Source organism: Lipotes vexillifer, unplaced genomic scaffold (genome assembly GCF_000442215.2).
Source record: "Lipotes vexillifer unplaced genomic scaffold, Lipotes_vexillifer_v1.1 scaffold759, whole genome shotgun sequence".
In the NCBI taxonomy this organism is placed as follows: Eukaryota; Metazoa; Chordata; class Mammalia; order Artiodactyla; family Lipotidae; genus Lipotes; species Lipotes vexillifer.
The window spans coordinates 1,142,048-1,166,749 of NW_006790410.1; the positions used below are offsets into that span (position 1 = coordinate 1,142,048).

General features: G+C 42.9%; 1 protein-coding gene across 1 annotated transcript in view; it reads right to left on the reverse strand.

The window, feature by feature from the left end:
* The window catches only part of VOPP1 (VOPP1 WW domain binding protein), a 71,391-nt gene that overhangs the window by 37,464 nt on the left and 9,225 nt on the right, over positions 1–24,702 (reverse strand). The window contains exon 2 of the mRNA XM_007463692.1: positions 22,021–22,079. Within this exon, the coding sequence (XP_007463754.1) occupies positions 22,021–22,079 (59 nt within the window). The remainder of the gene's footprint in view (positions 1–22,020; positions 22,080–24,702) is intronic.

Sequence of the window (24,702 nt, forward strand, 5' to 3'; positions counted from 1 at the left end):
TCCTGCTACCAATTATTAAAAAATTTGTTTATGATCACTGTCTCAAATTCTGGAATAACAGGTAAGGAACTGCAGACCTTCAGTAGTAAAAACAAAACAAAAGTGGCACCACCTGAATGGACAATGATTATCATGGAATGTGTAAATGAACTATGGTACCTCCCCAGGGAACATTTTGTCATTAAGAAAAACAATGAGGTTGCTTTGTATACTGATTTAGAAGAAGATTTATAATCTATAGTTAAGGGAAAAAAATCCAGTTACAGAATATATAGAGAAACATGACATTTTAGAGGCTGTCTTAGTCTGTTCCGGCTGCTATAACAAAATACCACCGACTGGGTGGCTTACAAACAGCATAAATTGACTTCTCACAGTTCTGGGGGCTGGGAGGTCCAAGATCAAGCTGATGGTCGTGTTTTGGCGAGGGGCCCCCTTCTGGTTCACAGCCTGTGTCCTCACATGGTGGATGGGGCAAGGGAGCCCTCTGGAGGCTCTTTTACAAGGGCACTAATCCCATTTACAAAGGCTCCACCCTCAGGACCTCAGCTCCTCCCAAAGTCCTTACTTCCTAATACTATCACCTTTGGGGGTTAGGGCTCCACATGTGAATTTTGGGGGGACACAAATATTCAGACCACAACAGGAGTCCAGCGATCCGAAAGGGGGATGACGGTGAAACCTTTCTCCCTGTTCTAAGGACACGAAAATGCCCCCAACTTACACCAGCAGTCTACAATGAGAAGCCCAACAAGGAGTGAGGGAGGAGAAAAATTCTTCTTTAGAGTATCTGTCCCCAGACGAGACACCTCCCCCTCCCCAGGCTGCTTCCAAAGGCTGTGCTCAGCTGCTTCACCAGCTGAAGGCCCCCCCCCCTGCCCCACCCTGCACACACCTCAGGCTCCCCAAGCTGCTGGGGAGCTGGGCACAGAGGGCGCAGGGCACCGGGCCCAGGTCACAACACAGCCTGCTACTGCTCGGGGGGACCTTGTGTCGCAGGGCCCCTGAACTGACCTTGGCAACAACCTCCTAGCTGGGTGCGGGCTCTGCAAAGCCTGAATCTGGGATCTTGATCTGACACCTGCAAACACTTCACCCATTCACACCATTAATTATTCACAGCAGAGAAATGAACCCAGAAAGAAAGACACGATAAACCAGGGTAATGTGAGTACTTTGAAAGAAGCTTCAACGCTCCAATGGGAAACTTGGGCACAGGGCCTGAGAATGGCCTGGTCGAAATCGATAGCCAGAGAAGGGCAGTGCTGGAAGGAATGGCCCTTCCTAGAGCTGCAGGAGGTGGGCCTGAGGGCTGCCTCTGTGTCTCTACTCCCAGGGTTGGTACACGCTCACTCCCTCCCCCGTAGCGGTGGTGTGCACGTAACAGGTACTCAACAAAGCACACATATCAGGGTCATCAGTGCATGACCCTGATGTGTGTCCTCACTGTTTCATGCATCCTATCTTCCTTTTATATGTCTGACCAAAGTGTTTTCCAACCATCTGTTCCCTTTCACTCTCTCCTTCGAGCTGGGCAGTTGGGGATTCCCTCAAGTCTCAGTGGAGATGATTAAGACAAGCGTCCCCACATTCTCTCCTTTAGTGGTACTTAGAGCTGAACCAGAAACTAGAATAAGTGTGCAAACACAACACCCAGGACCCAAATGCCCTGCAGCTCTGTTCCATCCACGTGGCGGCCAGAGGTGTGACCCAGTCAGACAATAAGACCCCTGAAGACACTTGTAGGCCCAGGTGGATGCTTAGCATCTCCTGCTGTCAATTACTTCATTTGTAAAACTAGGTAGGGAGGGTCTTAAGCTTTCCTTAGTTTTCCAGGAGAATATAGGTAAATCAAGGACCCGCTTTGGGTCCTTTCCCACTGGCCAGCTCTACAGAGCGCCACTGGTTCATCTTGTTTTTAAATCACTGGTGTCTAGTTAAGAAGACCCAACCCATTTCTAACCTACCCTCAATTTTCTGGAAGGAATTACCAGATCCAATTCTATTCATAAAGAACAGGAAACAGGCACATCTAAATCACCAGCTTTCTCTGGCTTGTTTAAAATCAAATGAAAACAGTCATGGTTTAAGTAAGCATCCATGTAGCTGACTGCCACAAAGGCCCAATAAGACATCTCAGGAACCTCACAGTCTGGAGCAGGGAGCGGTCACAGGTTCCCAGATCCATTCCACCATCTGACTGTGTGATTAACATCTCCTCCCCACTGCTGTGTCAATACTAAGACCTGCAGAAGAAAGATGACTCACTGCTTAGAAAGGAAATGTTAGGTGATTGCTTTGTACTTGGCAAGCAGGTTGGACCCTTAATGTGCTAAAATCCATCTCATATCTGTACCCTTGTCTCTGCTGCAACACATAAGCCTGCTTGGTCGTTCACTGTTTGTTCTCTATGCTCTAAATTATTCTGCACAGCTAGCCAGAGGGTGTCATAGAATTAAGCAGTATAAGACCTTGGAGATTATATAGCCCAGGAAACTGGGGCCCAGAAAGGTTAGGAGATTTGATCGAGATCACACAGCAACCTAATGGCAGAGCAGGGCTAGAGGTCTCTTGACATTAGGTCCCTAAAACAATTTCCGTCACTGAAGAATGACAGTGAGTCCCTCTTTCCTTCCCCAACCCTTCTCGAGGCCACCAGGTGTGAGTTACTAAATGAGTACCGAGTGCTTTCCATGTGCCTGGCAGTGTGTCAGTACAGAAGGTAGAATTCGTGCCCTCAACGAACCCCCAGTCTAGGGAGGAAACAATGGATGTTTTCTTTCAGCAACAGTAAGTCCGAGGATGGAGCGTGGTACCAAAGGACGAGAAGGACACAGGTCCCTCAGCTGAAACGGAGGGAAAAGAAGGGAGGGGAGGAGAGAGGGGCCACCCTCAAAAGCTCTCGGAAGAGTATACACGTAGCGTGCTCAGAAAAGTCCACTGCGTGCCGTAAGCACTCAATGAATGTCAGCTGTTATTATTCTTAGTCTTTGTATTATGATTAATTCCTGGACAATTTCCTCGCCGCCGTCGAGGGCTCCGCCTCAGCTACAGTCGGAAAACTCAGGGACACACTCTGCTCTGTCTTGGTCTGAGGGAGACACGGAAGCATGGGTGGCTCCCGGTGAGTGCTGGCGGGTGCGCCAGGGCACTGAGGTCCTTCCACCACTGTGAACTTCGGAGAAGGCCCTGAGGTCCCTGGGCCCCATACTTGGAGACTCACACGAGTCCAACACACACGGCCGACACAGACTCAGCACCCTCCGCCTTCCACCTGGTTCTGCCTCCCACCTCTGCCCTTGGACACTCACGTCCTTCCGCAGACGGCGGCTGTGGGCAAGCGAGCCTCAGGGCTACAGATCTCAGCAGAAAGCGTGACATTTCTTATCGACAGACAGACACTGCTCCTGATCTGAGAGGCCCCCTCTGCCCACAAGGGGGTCGACTGTGGCCGTGGTGGTCCACCAGGGCCCCTCTGGACACTGGAGACAAGCGGAAGGGCCCTCCCAGAGTCACCAGGAGCATACCCCACAGTGAGGCAGGTTCGCCCAGCCCTCCTGCCTCTCTCTGGGGCAGCAGTGCCCACATCTAAAGTCAGGGGCCCCATCTGGTCACCTCTGGACACAGACCCACTGACCCTCTCCAAGCCACCAAGAAACTGCAAATATCAGTGATGATTATACACGCTAGGGACACACAGGGCAGTATCTACCCTCTCAGAAACTGAATGTGGTAGTGACCATGACCACAGCCAAGGGACCACGAGAACCAAGGCGTAGAGGCCAAGGGGTCTGCTGGAGAGAGCAGCTGAAGCAGAGCCAGCCCCGTGCCCCGTGCCTGCCCCCCTGCACACGCAGGAGCGGAGCCCGGGGTGCACCCCCCAGCAGGACAGGCACTCCCTCCAGCCACCAGGGCATCGAAGTGCTCCAGGATGTGACACTGCACTGGGACTCTTTCCTGACAACTGCCACCTTGGTCTGCAGTGCCCTCTGGACTCTGAACCCACACGAAGGAAGCCAGGCCCTGCAGACGTGTGCAGCCCTGTGCGGCCAGCGGCAAGGGCTCCTCAGCAGGCCCATCCCCATCTGCTCACCTCGCCCGCCCCTGCAGCAGACAGAGGGGCTGAATGAGCAAGTCCTTGGCCCAAGAACAACTCAAGTCGAGAATGAAAGCAAAGGGATGGGACTGGTGAGGCCACGTGACCTCCCTGCTATTTTTAAATCACACTGTTGCTAAGAAGACGTATCTAGTAGGCCCAGAGCCAAAGCACAAAAAACGTACATTTTAGGACTTCCCTGGTGGTGCAGTGGTTAAGAATCTGTCTGCCAATGCAGGGAACACGGGTTCGAGCCCTGGTCCGGGAAGATCCCACATGCTGCGGAACAACTAAGCCTGTGCGCCACAACTACTGAGCCTGTGCTCTAGAGCCCACGAGCCACAACTACTGAAGCCTGCACTCTACAGCCCACGACCCACAACTACTGAGCCCGCGAGCCACAACTACTGAGCCCCCATGCTGCAACTACTGAAGCCTGCGCGCCTAGAGCCCATGCTCTGCAACAAGAGAAGCCACTGCAATGAGAAGCCCACGCACTGCAAGGAAGAGTAGCCCCCGCTCGCTGCAACTAGAGAGAGCCCGCGCGCAGCAACGAAGACCCAACACAACAAAAAAAAAGAAAAGGTACATTTTAATTAAAAGCTTTTGAAAGCTCAGCCCGTAGATAGGAAAGAAAGGTAGTGAAGGACAGATGGAAAGAAAAAAATCATAGGAAAGAGGGTTGAAATATGTGTTGCTTCTCTGTTCAGATTCCAAAGGGACTTTTTCTTCAAAAATGAGAATATATTTTGCTTGTACATACACATATTCCATAAATGAACAAATTAAAGAAATCAAAAACCTTGATGAACGGAGAGGGCAGAGAGAGATATAGTTTGGATCAACAAAACAATCAGGGGAGAGTCATTTTACACGTCCAGGTAGCTACAGTGGAAACCTAATTATCTTTTTAAAAAATTAGCCTCTAGTAGCTTGATGACTACAATGCTAGAATGAAATTCAAGAACATGAAGACAGACAAAGGAAGCAGAAGGACTGTCTACTTCTGGGACTTTTGGTGAGTCAAATGAAATTAGATTTCAAAAGCAAGAGTAAAATCTGTAAAACAAGTGTGTGACCTGCATGTTCTCTCCCCAGTGTGCTCCATGGTTAAGTTATAAGCACAAAACAGAGGTGTTGTTTGTAACATGTTTTTCCACAGGGGGAAACCCTCAAACAGAATAAAAATACCATCTTGAGTCAACATATCTTTCAGGAATTATCTGTCTAGGAGAATCTTACACAAAGCACTTTGCCCAGAAGAAATGGAAGGTAGAATATACCAGTAATATATTTGTTAAATGAGATCTGTCATAACTCATGATTTTTCAATTTAATGTTAAAGGTGCTTCAAAATATTAACTGGGGCTTCCCTGGTGGCGCAGTGGTTGAGAGTCCGCCTGCCGATGCAGGGGACGCGGGTTCGTGCCCCGGTCTGGGAGGATCCCACATGCCGCGGAGCGGCTGGGCCCGTGAGCCATGGCCGCTGAGCCTGCGCGTCCGGAGCCTGTGCTCCGCAACGGGAGAGGCCACAGCAGTGAGAGGCCCGCATAAATCAAAAAAAAAAAAAAAAAAATTAACTGGTCAGTCACACATTATTGTGTCCTAGCTCCCTGGGGCACAGCACCACCCCTGACCTGCACCACCGGACCCCAACAGCCAGCATGCGGCAGACACTCAACAGGCATTGAGGGATTGAACGAAGGAGGTGTAGCATCCAGCTCCTCAAGCAGTAAGCACGTGGCACCGGTCGTGTGTCCAGAGGCAGGTCTGGCGTGCCATGCAGACCACAGTGCTGGACCTTGATGCCCAGGCCCCCAGCAAGGGCAAGCTTGGGCTGTAAGCGAGTCTTCTTTACCTGCACCACCATCTGTGCCACGTCCACAGAAACCACGATGGGGTTGGCTTCCGGGAACGACACACCGGCGCAAGTGCTTCTAGCCTAGGTTGTGATCTGTCTGCGGCTGGTATATAGCCTGCAGCAAATCGATCCTTGAGCAACGAAAGCTGGGACAGAGTAGAATACATCTAAGTCACTGCTCCTGACTCCCCTTGGATATAAGCACTCCATTGCCCCAGCTTGGTGGAAAGCAGGGAGATGAGTTTTCACATGCTAAATGGAGCGGACGGTAAAAAGCAGCTCTTCTGCCAGCACCACACTGAGCCCGTGGGTGTGTCAGGACACCAACACGCCTCAAGGGTGGAGGCAAGTGGCAAGGTCGGTTTGTGTAAGAACCAACCTTGTGTGCATACACAGCACAGATGCAAGCTACGCTTGGGTGTGTATACATCTGCATATGATTTCAGTGCTGACCATGCACAGGCCCTGAACTACAACCCAGAAGGTCAACACTCATGTTCACAGTTCACGACGAAGCTAACTGAGGAAGGTCAAAGGGCTAGGAAATGATGGAGCAGTGATGGAAACGTCTGGAACTGGACAAAGGTAGTGACCTCACAACACTATGACTATACTATATGCCACCGCGCTGTTCACTTCAAAATGGTGAATTCTGTTATGTAAATTTCACCTATTTTTTTTCTTTTTTAATTGAAGTAGAGTTGATTTACAATGTTGTGTTTCAGGTGTACAGCAAAGTAACTGTTATGCATATGTGTGCGTGTGTGTGTGTGTGTGTGTGTGTGTATACACATATACATATATACACACACACATATATAAATATATATCTATTCTTTTTCAGATTCTTTTCCCTTATAGGTTATTGTAAAATATTGAGTAGAGTTGCCTGTGCTATAAAGTAGGTCCCTGTTGTTTATCTAGTTTATATATAGCGGTGTGTGTATGATAGTCCCAAACTCCTAATTTATCCCTCCCCGCTACCTTCCCCCTTTGGTAACCATAAGTTTGTTTTCTAAGTCTGTGGGTCTATTTCTGTTTTGTATATAAGTTCATTTGTATCTTTTTTTTATATTCCACATATAAGTGATATCATATGATAGTTGTCTTTCTCTGTCTGGCTTACTTCACTTAGTAGTATGATAATCTCTAGGTCCATCCATGTTGCCGCAAATGGCATAATTTCATTCTTTTTTATGGCTGAGTAATATTCCATTATCCATTCCTCCGCTGATGGACATTTAGGTTGCTTCCGTGTCTTAGCTATTGTAAGTAATGCTGCAACGAACATTGGGGTGCATGTATCTTTTAAATTAGAGTTTTCATCTTTTCTGGGTATATGCCCAGGAGTAGGATTGCAGGATAATGTGGTAGTTTTATTTTTAGTTTTTAAAGAAACTCCATACTGTTCTCCATAGTGGCTGTAACAGTTTACATTTCCACCAACAGTGTAAGAGGGTTCTTTGTTCTCCACACCCTCTCCAGCATTTATTATTTGTAGACTTGGTGATGGTGGCCTTTCTGACTGGTGTGAGGTGATACCTCATTGTAGCTTTGATTTGCATTTCTCTAATAATTAGTGATGTTGAGCATCTTTCTATATGCCTACTGGACATCTTGTGTCTTCCTTGGAAAAATGTCTATTTAGATCTTCTGCTTGTTTTTTGACTAGATTCGTTGTTTTTTTTGATATTGAGTAGTATGAGCTGTTTGTATATTTTGGAGATTAAACTCTTGTTGGTTGCATCATTTGCAAGTATTTTCTCCCATTCCATAGGTTGTCTTTTCATTTTGTTGATGGTTTCCTTTGCTGTGTAAAAACTTTTAAGTTTAGGGACTTCCCTGATGGTGCAGTGGTTGAGAATCTGCATGCCAATTCAAGGGACATGCGTTTGATCCCTGGTCTGGGAAGATCCCACATGCAGCAGGGAAACTAAGTCCGTGTGCCACAACTACTGAGCCTGCACTCTAGAGCCCGTGCTCCACAACAAGAGAAGCCACTGCAATGAGAAGCCTATGAACTGCAATGAGGAGTAGCCCCCGCTCGCCGCAACTAGAGAAAGCCCATGTACAGCAACAAAGACCCAAAGCAGCCAAAAATAAATAAATAAATAAATAAATTTTAAACAATGTTTAATTAAGTCCCGGTTGTTTATTTTTGTTTTTATTTCCATTACTCTAGGGGTTGGATCAAAAAAGATTTTGCTGCAATTTATGTCAAAGACTGTTCGGCCTATGTTTCCGTCTAGGAGTTTTATAGTATCTGGTCTTATATTCATGTCTTTAATCCATTTTGAGTTTATTTTTGTGTGTGGTGTGAGGGAATGTTCTAATTTCATTCTTTTATATGAAGCTGTCCAGTTTTCCCAGCACCACTTATTGAAGAGACTGTTTTTTCTCTATTGTATATTTTTGCCTCCTTTGTTGTAAATTAATTGACCATAGATGTCCGGGTTTATTTCTGGGCTTTCTATCCTGTTCCATTGATCTATATGTCTGTTTTTTGGGCCAGTACCATACTGTTTTGATGACTGTAGCTTTGTAGTATAGTCTGAAGTTGGGGAACCAGATTCCTCCAGCTCCATTCTTCTTTCTCAAGATAGCTTTAGCTATTCAGGGTCTTTTGTGCTTCCATACAAATTTAAAAATTTTTTGTTCTAGTTCTGTGAAAATTGGTAATCTGATAGGGATTGCATTGAATCTGTAGATTGCCTTAGGTAGTACAGCCATTCTGACAATATTGATTCTTCGAATCCAAGAACATGATATATCTTTCCATCTGTTTGTATGGCCTTCAATTTCTTTCACTAGTGTCTTGTTTTTGGAGTTCAGGTCTTTTGCCTCCTTAGGTAGGTTTATTCCTAGGTATTTTATTCTTTTTGATGTGATGGTGAGAGGGGTTGTTTCCTAAATTTCTCTTTCTGATAGTTCTTTGTTAGTGCGTAGAAATGCAAATAGTGTATACAAATTTCTGTATATTAATTTTGTATCCTGTAACTTTACCGAATTCATTGATAAGCTCTAGTAGTTTTCTGGTAGCATCTTTAGGATTTTCTATGCAAACAGTGACAGTTTTACTTCTCCTTTTCCAATTTGGATTCCTTCTATTTATTTTCCTTCTCTGACTGCTGTGGTTAGGACTTCCAAAACTATGCTGAATAAAAGTGGCAAGAGTGAGCATCCTTGTTTTGTTCCCAATCATAGAGGAAACACTTTCAGCTTTTCACCATTGAGAATGATGTTAGCTCTGAGTTTGTCATATATGACCTTTATTATGTTGAGGTAGGTTCCCTCTATGCCCACTTTCTGGAGAATTTTTATCATAAATGGATGCTGAATTTTACAAAAGCTTTTTCTGAATCTACTGAGATGATCATATGGTTTTTATTCTTCAATTTGTTAATATGATGTATCACACTGCTTCATTTCTGGATATTAAAACTTCTTTGCATCCCTGGGATAAATCCTACTTGATCACGGTGTATCATCCTTATTTTTGTTTGTTTGCTTTGTTTGTTTTTGAACTATTGTTTATTTTCTGGTTTGAATAATGCAAAATGTTTTTATTTTAAAAATTGGGCAAATGCTAAGTAGACAGAACCCAACACTGTGAAATACATGGTACATTTAAAGATTGCATTAGGGCTTCCCTGGTGGCGCAGTGGTTGAGGGTCTGCCTGCCGATGCAGGGGACATGGGTTCAAGCCCTGGTCTGGGAAGATCCCATGTGCCGCAGAGCAACTAGCCCCGTAAGCCACAATTACTGAGCCTGCGCGTCCAGAGCCTGTGCTCTGCAGCAAGAGAGGCCGCGATAGTGAGAGGCCCACGCACCGCGATGAGGAGTGGCCCCCACTTGCTGCAACTAGAGAAAGCCCTCGCACAGAAACGAAGACCCAACACAGCCATAAATAAATAAATAAATAAAGATTGCATTAAATATGTCCTCACAAGGAGAATTAGCCCCAAATACGTGCATTATATATTTCCTCAAAGCAATTTTTTTTTTGAATTTTATTTATTTTTTTATACAGCAGGTTCTTATTAGTCATCCATTTTATACACATCAGTGTATACATGTCAATCCCAATCTCCCAATTCATCACACCCCCACCCCCACCCCCCGTGGCTTTCCCCGCTTGGTGTCCAGATGCTTGTTCTCTACATCTGTGTTTCAATTTCTGTCCTGTAAACTGGTTCATCTGTACCATTTTTCTAGGTTCCACATATATGCGTTAAAATACGATACTTGTTTTTCTCTTTCTGACTTACTTCACTCTGTATGACAGTCTCTAGATTCATCCACGTCTCTACAAATGACCCAATTTTGTTCCTTTTTAAGGCTGAGTAATATTCCACTGCATATATGTATCACATCTTCTTTATCCATTCGTCTGCTGATAGGCATTTAGGTTGCTTCCATGACCTGGCTATTGTAAATAGCACAGCAATGAACATTGGGGTGCATGTGTCTTTTTGAATTATGGTTTTCTCTGAGTATATGCCCAGTAGTGGAATTGCTGGGTCATATGGTAATTCTATTTTTAGTTTTTTAAGGAACCTGTATACTGTTCTCCACAGTGGCTGCACCAATTTACATTACCAGCAACAGTGTAGGAGGGTTCCCTTTTCTCCACACCCTCTCTAGCATTTGTTGTTTGTAGATTTTCTGATGATGCCCATTCTAACTGGTGTAAGGTGATACCTCATTATAGTTTTGATTTGCATTTCTCTAAGAATTAGTGATGTTGAGCAGCTTTTCATGTGCTTCTTGGCCATATGTACGTCCTCCTTGGAGAAATGCCTATTTAGGTCTTCTGCCCATTTTTTGATTGGGTTGTTTGTTTTTTTAATATTGAGCTTCATGAGCTGTTTATATACTTTGGGGATTAATCCTTTGTCCATTGATTTGTTTGCAAATATTTTTTCCCATTCTGAGGGTTGTCTTTTCGTCTTGTTTGTAGTTTCCGTTGCTTTGCAAAAGCTTTTAAGTTTCATTAGGTCCCATTTGTTTATTTTTGTTTTTATTTCCATTTCTCTAGAAGGTGGATCAAAAAAGATCCTACTGTGATTTATGTCAAAGAGTGTTCTTCCTATGTTTTTCTCTAAGAGTTTTATAGTGTCCAGTCTTACATTTAGGTCTCTAATTCATTTTGAGTTTATTTTTGTATATGGTGTTGGGGAGTGTTCTAATTTCATTCTTTTACATGTAGCTGTCCAGTTTTCCCAGCACCACTTATGGAAGAGACTGTTTTTTCTCCATTGTATATCCTTGCCTCTTTGTCATAGATTAGTTGATCATAGGTGCGTGGGTTTATCTCTGAGCTTTCTATCCTGTTCCATTGATCTATATTTCTGGTTTTTTGCCAGTACCATATTGTCTTCATTGCTGTAGCTTTGTAGTATAGTCTGAAGTCAGGGAGTCTGATTCCTCCAACACCATTTTTCCCCCTCAAGACTGATTTGGCTATTCGGGGTCTTTTGTGTCTCCATACAAATTTAAAAATTTTTTTGCTCTAGTCCTGTAAAAAAAATGCCATTGGTAATTTGATAGGGATTGCATTGAATCTGTAGATTGCTTTGGGTAGTATAGTCATTTTCACCATATTGATTCTTCCAATCCAAGAACATGGAATATCTCTCCATCTGTTGCTATCATCTTTAATTTCTTTCAGCAGTGTCTTATAGTTTTCTGTATACAGGTCTTTTGTCTTCCTAGGTAGGTTTATTCCTAGGTATTTTATTCTTTTTGTTGCAATGGGTAAATGGGAGTGTTCCCTTAATTTCTCTTTTAGATTTTTCATCATTAGTGTTTAGGAATGCAAGAGATTTATGTGCATTAATTTTGTATCCTGCAACTTTACCAAATTCACTGATTAGCTCTAGTAATTTTCTGGTGGCATCTTTAGGATTCTCTATGTATAGTATCATGTCATCTGCAAACAGTGACAGTTTTACTTCTTCTTTTCCAATTTGGATTCCTTTTATTTCTTTTTCTTCTCTGATTGCTGTGACTAGGACTTCCCAAACTATGTTGAATAATAGTGGCGAGAGTGGACATCCTTTTCTTGTTCCTGATCTTAGAGGAAATGCTTTCAGTTTTTCACCATTGAGAATGATGTTTGCTGTGGGTTTGTCATATATGGCCTTTATTATGTTGAGGTAGGTTCCCTCTATGCCCACTTTCTGGAGAGTTTTTATCATAAATCAGTGTTGAATTTTGTCAAAAGCTTTTTCTGCATCTATTGAGATGATCATACGGTTTTTCTTCTTCAATTTGTTAATATGGTGGATCACATTGATTGATTTGCATATATTGAAGAATCCTTGCATCCCTGGGATTAATCCCACTTGATCATGGTGTATGATCCTTTAAATGTGTTGTTGGATTTTGTTTGCTAATAATTTGTTGAGAAGTTTTGCATCTATATTCATCAGTGATATTCGTCTGTAATTTTCTTTTTTAGTAGTATCTTGGTCTGGTTTTGGTATTAGGGTGATGGTGGCCTCATAGAATGAGTTTGGGAGTTTTCCTTCCTCTGCAATTTTTTGGAAGAGTTTGAGAAGGATGGGTGTTAGCTCTTCTCTAAATGCTTGATAGAATTCACCTGTGAAGCCTACTGGTCCTGGACTTTTGTTTGTTGGAAGATTTTTAATCACAGTTTGAATTTCATTACTTGTGAATGGTCTGTTCATATTTTCTATTTCTTCCTGGTTCAGTCTTGGAAGGTATACCTTTCTAAGAAAGGTATACCTTTCTAAGAATTTGTCCATTTCTTCCAGGTTGTACATTTTATTGGCATAGAGCTGTTTGTAGTAATCTCTTATAATCCTTTGAATTTCTGCAGTGTCAGTTGTGATTTCTCCTTTTTCATTTCTAATTTTATTGATTTGAGTCCTCTCCCTCTTGATGAGGCTGGCTAATGGTTCATCTATTTTGTTTATCTTCTCAAAGAAACAGCTTTTAGTTTTATTGATCTTTGCCATTGTTTTCTTTGTTTCTATTTCATTTACTTCTGCTCTGATCTTTATGATTTCTTTAGTTTTGCTAACTTTGGATTTTGTTTGTTCCTCTTTCTCTAGTTCCTTTAGTTGTAACGTTAGATTGTTTATTTGAGATTTTTCTTGTTTCTTGAGGTAGGCTTGTATAACTATAAACTTCCCTCTTAGAACTGCTTTTGCTGCATCCCATAGGTTTTGGATCGTCATGTTTTCATTGTCATTTGTCTCTAGGTATTTTTTGATTTCCTCTTTGATTTCTTCAGTGATCTCTTGGTTATTTAGTAACATATTGTTTAGCCTCCATGTGTTTGTGCTTTTTACATTTTTTTCCCTGTAACTGATTTCTAATCTCATAGCGTTGTGGTCACAAAAGATGCTTGATATGATTTCAGTTTTCTTAAATTGACTGAGGCTTGATTTGTGACCCAAGATGTGATCTATCCTGGACGATGTTCCGTGCACACTTGAGAAGAAAGTGTAATCTGTGGCTTTTGGATGGAATGTCCTATAAATATCAATTAAATCTGTCCAGTTTATTGTGTCATTTAAAGCTTGTGTTTCCTTATTAATTTTCTGTTTGGATGATCTGTCCATTGGTGTAAGTGAGGTGTTAAAGTCCCCCACTATTATTGTGTTACTGTCGATTTCTCCTTTTAGAGCTGTTAGCGGTTGCCTTATGTATTGAGGCGCTCCTATGTTGGGTGTATATATATTTATAATTGTTATATTATACCTTCTTCTTGGATTGATCCCTTGATCATTATGTAGTGTCCTTCCTTGTCTCTTGTAACATTCTTTATTTTAAAGTCTATTTCATCTGATATGAGTATTGCTACTCCAGCTTTCTTTTGATATCTATTTGCATGGAATATCTTTTTCCATCTCCTCACTTTCAGTCTGAATGTGTCCCTAGCTCTGAAGTGGGTCTCTTGTAGACAGCATACATATGGGTCTTGTTTTTGTAACCATTCAGCAAGCCTGTGCCTTTTGGTTGGAGCATTTAATCCATTCATGTTTAAGGTAATTATCGATATGTATGTTCCTATTACGATTTTCTTAATTGTTGTGGGTTTGTTTTTGTAGGTCCTTTTCTTCTCTAATGTTTCCCACTTAGAGAAGTTCCTTTAGCATTTGTTGTAGAGCTGGTTTGGTGGTGCTGAATTCTCTTAGCTTTTGCTTGTCTGTAAAGCTTTTGATTTCTCCATCGAATCTGAATGAGATCCTTGCTGGGTTGAGTAATCTTTGTTGTAGGTTCTTCCCTTTCATCATTTTGAGTATATCATGCCACTCCCTTCTGGCTTGTAGAGTTTCTGCTGAGTAATCAGCTGTTAACCTTATGGGAGTTCCGTTGTAAGTTATTTGTCATTTTTCCCTTGTTGCTTTCAATAATTTTTCTTTGTCTTTAATTTTTGCCAATTTGATTACTATGTGTCTTGGCGTGTTTCTCCTTGGGTTCATCCTGTATGGGACTCTGCGCTTCCTGGACTTGGGTGGCTATTTCCTTTCCCATGTTAGGGAAGTTTTCAACTATAATCTCTTCAAATATTTTCTTGGGTCCTTTCTCTCTCTCTCTTCTCCTTTTGGGACCCCTATAATGTGAATGTTGTTGTGTTTAATGTTGTCCCAGAGGCCTCTTAGGCTGTCTTTATTTCTTTTCATTCTTTTTTCTTTATTCTGTTCTGCAGCAGTGAATTCCACCATTCTGTCTTCCAGTTCACTTATCCATTCTTCTGCCTCAGTTATTCTGCTATTGATCCCTTCTAGTGCAGTTTTCATTTCAGTTATTGTGTTGTTCATCTCTGTTTGTTTGTTCTTTAATTCTTCTAGATCTTTGTTAAACATTTCTTCCATCTTCTCGATCTTTGCCTCCATTCTTTTTCTGAGGTCCTGGATCACCTTCACTATCATTATTCTGAATTCCCTTTTTGGAAGGTCGCCTACCTTCACTTCATTTCACTGTTTTTCTGGGGTTTTATCTTGTTCCTTCATCCGGTATATAGCCCTCTGCCTTTTCATCTTGTCTATCTTTCTGTGAATGTGTTTTTTGTTCCACAGGCTGCAGGATTGTAGTTCTTCTTGCTTCTGCTGTCTGCCCTGGGGTGGATGAGACTATCTAAGAGGCTTGCGCAATTTCCCTGATGGGAGGGACTGGTGGTGGGTAGAGCTGGCTGTTGCTTTGGTGGACAGAGCTAAGTAAAACTTTAATCTACTTGTCTGCTGATGGGCGGGGCTGGGTTCCCTCCCTGTTGGTTTTTTGGCCTGAGGCAACCCAAAGGGCTCTTTGTTGGGGTTAATGGCAGACTGTGGAAGGGCTCATGCCAAGGAGCACTTCCCAGAAATTCTGCTGCCAGTGTCCTTCTCCTCACGGTGACACACAGCCACACCCTGCCTCTGCAGGAGACCGTCCAACACTAGCAGGTAGGTCTGGTTCAGTCTCCTATGGGGTCACTGCTCCTTCCCCTGGGTCCTGATGAGCACACTACTTTGTGTGTGCCCTCCACGAGTGGAGTCTCTGTTTCCCCCAGTCCTGTCGAAATTTTGCAATCAAATCCCGCTAGCCTTTCACTCCAGTAGGTGGACTTCTGTGGTATAACTGTTCTCCAGTTTGTGAGTCACCCACCCAGCTGTTATGGGATTTGATTTTATTGTGATTGCGCCCCTCCTACTGGTGTCTCATTGTGGCTATTCCTTTGTCTTTGGATGTGGGATATCCTTTTTCCTGAGTTCCAGTGTCTTCCTGTCGATGACTGTTCAGCAGTTAGTTGTGATTCTGGTGTTGCTATAAGAGGGAGTGAGAGCACGTCCTTTTACTCCGCCATCTTGAACCAGTGTATGATCCTTTTAATGTACTGTTGGATTAAGTTTGCTTGTATTTTGTCAAGGATTTTTGCACCTATGTTCATCAGTGATATTGGCCTGTAATTTTCTTTTTTTTGTGGTAAGTTTCATCTCAGTTTTGTAAAAAAGTAATAGAGCAAATATTTGACCCCTGATCTTCTGGACCCCAGAACACTTAAAAATCTATTTAAGGACAAGGTTCCAGAATGTGGGAAATGAAATCAGGGCAAAACAAGCTGGTAGTAAACAAACTGCAAACGTGAAGACAAGCATTCAGTGCCATGCACCATGCCATGTACTATGCCACACACTGAGGCCAAACAGATGCACACATCAAGGCCCAATCTCAGAAGCCCTCAATGGACACAGAACACTGTGTGAAGACCCTCTAAGATGCTATATCAGAGCCAATTAGGAAGGAGGAATTTAGGACCCTGCCAGGCAGAGAACACGGAAATGCCTGAGAGGAACCAGTAGAGCCAATGCTGACCAGTGGTGGTGACTGGATGGAAAAGCATCCACTCAAATCCACTTAACATTCAGGGATGTCCCCTGTGTGCCAGGCACTGTACTAGCATTGAGAGTTCATTTAAAAGTTGTGGGCCCTAATAGGGACATGAAAAGAAGCTCAACATTGCTAATTATTAGACAAATGCAAATCAAAACTACAATGAGGTACCAACTCACACCAGTCAAGATGGCCATCATCAGAAAGTGTACAAACAATAAATGCTGGAGAGGGTGTGGAGAAAAGGGAACCCTCCTCCACTGTTGGTGGGAATGTAAATTGGTGCAGCCACTATGGAGAACAGTATGGAGGTTCCTTAAAAAACTAAAAATAGAGCTGCTGTATGATCCTGCAATCCCACTCCTGGGCATATATCCAGAAAAGACAAAAGCTTTAATTCAAACATGCACCCCAGTGTTCATTGCAGCAGTATGTACAGTAGCTAAGACATGGAAGCAACCTAAATGTCTATCACCAGATGAATGGATAAGGAAGATGTGGTACATATATACAATGGATTATTTCTCAGCCATAAAAAAGAATGAAATAATGCCATTTGCAGCAACATGAATGGACCTAGAGATTATCATACTAAGCAAAATAAGTCAGAAAGAGAAAGACAAATACCATATATCATTTATACGTGGAATCTAAAACACAACACAAATGAACATATCTACAAAACAGAAACAGACATAGAGAACAGACTTGTGGTTGCCAAGGGGAGGGGTGGGGGAGGGAAGGGTTGGGAGTTTGGGATTAGCAGATGCTATAATATACAGGATAGGTAAACAACAAGGTCCTACCATATAGCACAGGGAACTACATTCAATATCTTGTGATAAACCATAATGGAAAAGAATATGAAAAGGAATATATATACATGTATAACTGAATCACTCTGCTGTACAGAAGAAATTAACACAACATTGTAAATCAACTATACTTCAACAAAAATTGTTTAAAAAGAATGAAATAATGCTATGTGCAGCAACATGGGTGAACCTAGAGATTATCATACTACGCTGAAGTAAACCAGACAGAGAAAGACATATATCACATGATATCACTTATATGTGGAATCTAAAAAACGATACAAATGAACTTACATAAGTTCATTAATACAAAACAGAAATATACTCACAGACATAGAGAACAAACTTATGGCTACCAAAGGGGGAAGGGGGGAAGGATAAATTAGGAGTTTGGGATTAACAGGCACAACTACCAGATAAAATAGATAAACAGCAAGGACCTACTGTTATACAGGGAACTATATTCAATATCTTGTAATAACCTATAATGGAAAAGAATCTGATAAGAATATATATTCTTTATATATATATATATATATATATATATATATATATATATATATAACTGAGTCACTTTGCTGTACACCTGAAACTAACACAACATTGTAAATAAACTTTACTTCAATTAAAACAAAAAAGACAAGTAAGAAAATTTTTAAAATAAAGCTGTGGGCCTTGCCTTCATGGGACTCACAATAAAGAAGATAAAACCAGCCAAGTATCATGGAAACCTGTTTACAGTTGGCTAAGGATTTGAACTTTGTTCCTGATGTTTTTAAGTAGGAGAGTGACACAAAATTTTCAGTAATTTAGAAAGAAGTGAGAACTTGATGGGAGAAGAGAATGAAAGGAGATCCATTATAAAGTCATCTAGAGCATCACTGGAATTCCTATCAAAATTCCAATGGCATTTTTACAGAAATAGAAAAAACAATCCTAAAATATGTATGGAATCACAAAAGACCTTGAATAGCCAAAGCAACCCTGTAAAGAACTAAGCTGGAGGTATCACACTCCCTGACTTCAGATTATACAACAAAGCTACAGTAATAAAACCGTTTGGTACTGACATGAATATAGACACACTAACCAATGGAACAGAACAAAAAGCCCAGAAATAAACCCTAGCATAAAAGGTCAACTAATATTTAACACAAGAGCCAAAAGCATCCAATGGGGAAAGACAGTCTCTTTAACAAATAGCTCTGGGAAAACTGAAGAAACACATGCAGAAAAATGAAATTGAACCCCTATCTTATACCACGCACAAAAATTAACTTGAAGTGGATCTAAAACTCCTAGAAGAAACTGTAGGGAAGAAACTGAAACTCCTCAACACTGGTCTTGGCAATGACTTTGGACATGACACCAAAAGCACAAACAACAAAAACACAAAAAACAAAAGGGACTACATCAAACTAAAAAACTTCTGTTCAGCAGAAGAAACACTCAACAAAATGAAAAGGCAGTCTACTGAATGGAAGAAAATATTTGCAAACCATATATCAGATAAGAGGTTAATATCTAAAACATACAAGGAATTCATATAACTCAACAGCAAAAAAAACAAATAATCCAATTAAAAAATGGGCAGAGGAACTGAACAGATCATTATCCAAAGAAGACACAGAGATAGCCAACAGGTACATGAAAATGTGCTCAATCATCACAAATCATCACGGAAATGCAAACCAAAACCACACAGAGGTATCACCTCACACCTGTTAGAATGGCTATCATCAAAAAGACAAGATAAGTGTCTGCGTGGAAAAAATGTGAACCCTGTGCACTGTTGGTAGGAATGTAAATTGGTACAGCCACTATGGAGAACAGCAAAAAATTAAAAATAAAGCTGCCAATTCTACTTCTGGGTGTATATGCAAAGGAAGTGGAAACTAGATCTCGAAGAGGTATCTGTAATCCTACGGTTCATTGTAGCATCATTCACAATAGCCAAGACATGGAAACAACCTGTCTGTCGATGGATGAATGTATAAAGACGATTTGGTACATATATACACAATGGAATTTTATTCAGTCCTGAGAAAGAGGGAAATCCTGCCATTTGCAACAACATAGATGGACTTTGAGGGCATTATGCTAAGCGAAATAAGGCAGAGAAAGATAAATCGTTTTGATCTCACATGTGGAATCTAAAAAACAGAACTCTTAGAAAAAGAGGGTAGGACTTCCCTGGTGGCACAGTGGTTAAGAATCCACCTGCCAATGCAGGGGACACGGGTTCGAGCCCTGGTCCAGGAAGATCCCACATGCCGCAGAGCAACTAAGCCTGTGCGCCACAACTACTGAGCTTGTGCTCTAGAGCCCGCGAGCTACAACTACTGAGCCTGAGTGCCACAACTACTGAAGCCCGTGCACCTAGAGCCCATGCTCCGTAAGGAGAAGCCCATGCATCGCAATGAAGAGCAGCCCCTGCTCGCCACAGCTAGAGAAAGCCCGTGCGCAGCAACGAAGACCCAATGCAGCCAAACATAAATAAATAAATTTATTTTTAAAAAAAAGGAAAAGGAAAAAGAAAAAGAGGGTAGAATGGTGGTTACCAGGGACTGGGGCAGGGGGTGTGGAATGAGGAGACGTGTTAAGGAGTACAAACTTCCAGTTATAAGATAAATAAGTAGTTTTGGGGCTCTAATGCACAGCATGGTGATTATAGCTAATAATACTTTATTATATACTTTAAAGTTACTAAAAGAGTACATCTTAAATGTTCTCATCACCAGAAAAATGTAATTATGTGATGTGATGTAGGTGTTAGCTAACGCTATGGTGGTAATCATTTTGTAATACATAAGTGTATCAAATCATCACGTTATATACCTTAAACCTATACGATGTCATATGCCAATTATAGCTCAGTAACACTGCCCGGGGGGAGTTTATACAGTGCTTCAGATGAGCATTGACAGAGGTATGGACTCAGGTGTGGGAACAGAGAGGAGAGGAAAAGAAAGATCAGAGCGGCTAGGGGATTAAGTGACGTAAGTTCATGTAAGGGACGTAAAACAGTGCCTAGCCTATATTAAGTGCTCAATGAATGTCACCTGTTGTTAGTTTTATACTGAGCTTCAGTACACTAAAAGCAGAGTGACTTTACTTTTTAATTTTTAGGACCCTTCCCCTCACAATCAGCAGAGAAGAGAGGTGAAAGGAATCCAAACCAGCAGATCTGAGTGACAAAACAGGGCTTGTCTCTGTATTTTCTGTCAATGCAAAAACACTTGCAAAATATGTAGTGAATAAATAAATGTATAAAGGAACAAATGAGTAAGTAAGTACAAGAACAGCAAGGACCTCTGACTACCAACCTCTGAAAAACCAGGAAATGGTTCATCAGCTCATCTACAAAACAGCTGGAGAAAGGGCTCAAAGGAAGACACGGTTGATTTACACCTGCCACACCTGCGCAAGAAGTTGAATCAAGAACTAAAGCTTCCCAAGGAAAACCCACTGTACTAAGAACCCAATTTTCCATCTCCCTGTTATCCCACAACCATTTTTCTTCAACCTGACAACTCTGTAATTAGAACCGAAGCCCTTTTGCTGCTGCTTTACCTTCCAAGTGGATTTTGTCTTTTGTTTTTTTGGTTTTTTTTGCACCGTTGCGGCCTCTCCCGTTGCGGAGCACAGGCTCCGGATGCGCAGGCTCAGCGGCCATGGCTCACGGGCCCAGCCGCTCCGCGGCACGTGGGATCTTCCCGGACCGGGGCACGAACCCGTGTGCCCTGCATCGGCAGGCGGACTCTCAACCACTACGCCACCAGGAAAGCCTGGATTTTGTCTTTTTGCAGGTGTAGAGAATTTCTGCCAGGACTCCCACCACGTAGGGCAGTAAGGACTCCTGCTTGCTGATATGAAACCAAAGCTGGAAAACTGCCCATTTCCCTGTGCTTCATCCCCATTCACAGCCCAGCACCCTTCCCCACCTACACTGGTCTCTCTAAGATTAAAAACTCCCCAAGAATGCCAGGTAAGAAAAACATACATCTTGGCCAATTAAGAACTAATCCTCTTTGCTACTATGTGTAGTATTTCCTGTCCAATCTCTCTCTATACTAGAAAGGAGAGTGTTTCTTCTAGAACACAATTATATGCATTACTGAAATTTCTCATGTTTCACAAAATTCAATACAAGAGTTTTTGGGAAAAATTAAATTGGCTCATTCCACTCAAAACGTACGGAACTTCAAAACACTATCAAAAATAATAATGAATAATCTAGAGAGTTAATCTGGCCACCTAGGCAGGTGGCTCAGCAGAGCTACTGGCTAACACAGCAGATATTAAAAATACAGAAAAACAATAGGGAGAAAATATGGCAATGCTTTAATAAGAGTAATATTGGCAGGTGTTGAGGGCACAGGAAGAGGCATAACCTGCCCTGAACTAAGAGCCATACAAGGCTGACTGCACCTGCCTGGGGAGGGGCCAGGCTGGGTGACCCCTGTGATCACTGTCATCTCTCTCTCTCTCTCTCTTTCTCTCTCTCTCTCTCTCACAGTCACAGCAGCTGAACTAAGTACTTTGTCCTGTCCTGCTCAAGTTCAAAATTCTTTCCCACTACCTCTGCTCCCTTTGCCTAGGAAGATTTGTATAAACCAGCGTAACTCTGGCCTTGTTCAGACATTTTGCCCTTTGTGACCAATCATGTACAAGCTAACATGCCTCACAGAACAGAGCACCCAGAATTCCATGCTGTCCTCAGAGCAGCTGGTCTGGGCAGGGAGAGCATCCTTAGGGAGGTCGCCTGCTCATTGTGGGGTGGAGGCCTCGCGAGGCTGGGCATGGCCCATCCCATAACCAGTCCTGTGACCTATGAAAGAAAGAATTCCCAGAGAAAGATGTGACCACAGAATCAAACCAACAGATAAGTGCAAATACTTACATATAATAGGTTGGATAGAGTCCTTCAAAATACCAGCAATGCTTTTTGGCCTCTGTGCACTGGAAATAGAAGGAAGAAAAGCTTTGTCAGTGAAAAGCAGTTTGCATATTGTTGAGAAGATCCCATGAAAAGAAACAAGGAAGGATGAGTGAATGCAGCTTAAAGTGTGAGGAGCAGGGGTTGGGGGGATGATGAACTAGAGGGAGATCCACCCCCAACATGACTTGTTATTTCTTCAAACTTTTTAAAAGAGAAGAAAACATAGGAAAACATCTATTTCCCTATAATTTTTCTAGCTTTTCATAGCTCTAAACACAAGGGATGGGGGGACTTCCCTGGTGGTCCAGTAGCTAAGATTCTGTGCTCCCAATGCACGGGGCCCGGGTTCGAGCCCTGGTCGGGGAACTAGATCCCACATGCTACAAGTAAGAGTTCGCATGCCGCAACTAAAGACCCAGCAGGCTGCAACGAAGATCCCGTGTGCCACAGCTAAGACCCAGCCCAGCCAAATAAATAAATGGGGATGAATAATTCATTAAAAATGCAGATTTAAAACAATCCATTCTTAAAAATTCACATGGTATGATACTTCAAATATCTAAAGAATGATATAAGTAAATTATTACAAAGATTTCCCCCAATTTTTGGTTTTGAAAGACATTTCCCAGAGTCTTAACATTTCTAGACCTTTATATTTCAGAATACAGCCGCCCCTCGAACAACACAGAGGTTCGGGGCACCCACTGTCCACACGGTTGAAAATTTGCATAGAACTTTGGTCAGCCCTCCGTCCCCACAGATCATGTAGTGCTGTCATATTTACCACGGAAAACAATTCAGGTATAAGTGGATCCATGCAGTTCAAACCTATGTTGTTCAAGGGTCCACTGTCTTCCAAAAACCATATTCAAGTCGTTGATTCCCCAGTGGGCACCTATGTCTGCCAGGCTCTGTGAGGCAGAACTGACCTGACGCATCCGCGGGGGCCCTGCCGTTGCTCGTGCCCAGGGAGGAGAAAGACGGAAGAGGGGGACAAGGAGAGACTTCCCTGTGTTTTCCAAGGAAGTTGATGCTGAACTTTCTGGAGGGGAGGGCAGGGCAGAGCAGGTGCGATGCCACCCTGGAGGCTTCAGTATCTCAAACACCTGACAAGTAAGAGGAAGCCAGTGGCACCAACTGCAAGTGAGCGCTCCAAGCAGAAATGCTCTGACCTAGCTGAGCAAGGCTCTTCTAAAATTAATCCACTCATGCCATCACTTTAAAAATACACAACTTCCTACCTCCATGATCCATGTTCATCGGTCCCTACCAGCAGGAAAAGGCACAGTGAAAACAAAGCTTTCTTTGGGCAAGGCAGGGACGAACTGTCTTGTCCAGCCCCTACCCCTGCGGGAGTATGGTGATGCCCTCCTGCCTCAGTCTGCCTGACAGCTGTAGAAGATCAGAAACAGACCCCAAATCTATTGCAGAATGCCAAGGGAGAGGTGAGTTCAAATGTTACGTGTTGGATTTCCCTGGTGGCACAGTGGTTAAGAATCCGCCTGCCAATGCAGGGGACACGGGTTCTGAGCCCTGGTCCGGGAAGATCCCACATGCCGCGGAGCAACTAAGCCCGTGCGCCACAACTTCTGAGCCTGTGCTCTAGATCCCACGTGCCACAACTATTGAGCCCACGTGCCTAGTGCCCGTGCTCTGCAACAAGAGAAGCCACCGCAGTGAGAAGCCCGCACACCTCAAGGAAGACCCAACGCAGCCAAAAATAAATAAATTAAATTTAAAAAACCCACAAAACCTCCCTTCCTGCTGTCCTGGCCACCCCAAAAAGCATCTCAATGGAGACTCAGGGCAACGGGCCCAGATTTTTTTTTTAAATCCACTCTCCCCGGCCCAAAGAGATTCCCTAAGTGCCATCACGGAGCTCCTACACAGGCCACCTCTTTGCCAGGAGTGACCACATGGAGGGAGCTGGGATTAACGCGCACGCGAAACTTACAAGAACACCCTCTCCTCCTGGGCCCTCAGATGCCAAGGTCACTAGCTCCACCCACTGGTGCTCAGACCTCCCAGTCTCTTCCCGGCATTTGCTGGGGTATCCAGTAACTCCACTGGTGCTTTTTGGTTACTCTTTCTCAGTTCTTTGCTGATAACCTTTCACCATTTTTCACTAAGCCACTCAAATAAGACCAATTTTTAAAGTATGAACCCCGTTTGTTCCTTTATTAAAGATTCTCTTAACAAAATGTTGCGGCCATATTTCCTGAGACAGAAGAGAAAAATCCCTTTTAAACCGAGCTGCCTAGAAGTTAAGTTCTTGAAATTTGCTAATATCCAGGCAACGTCTTCACTACTTTTGGACGCTGGACGTTTTACAACAGCTTTCCTTTAAGGAATGTCGATACCGTAGCAACACGTATATATGGTACCTCACAAAAGTTAACACATTATTATATCATTTTAGAGCTGGAGAATAGGAAGAACACAAGTCACATTTCATTAATCAACTGAAAAACACTGAATGAGGACTGGGGAGCTCTGCTCCGTTCCATTGCTGAGCCTCTCCTCCAGTAAACGCTGGTTAACTGCACACCGGTGTCAAAGTCGGTTTGCACAGCATCCGAGAGGCCTCGTGCTAAAAATGGAGATTAGGTTCCACAGGTAGGAAGTGCAGAGGGAGATTCCTGC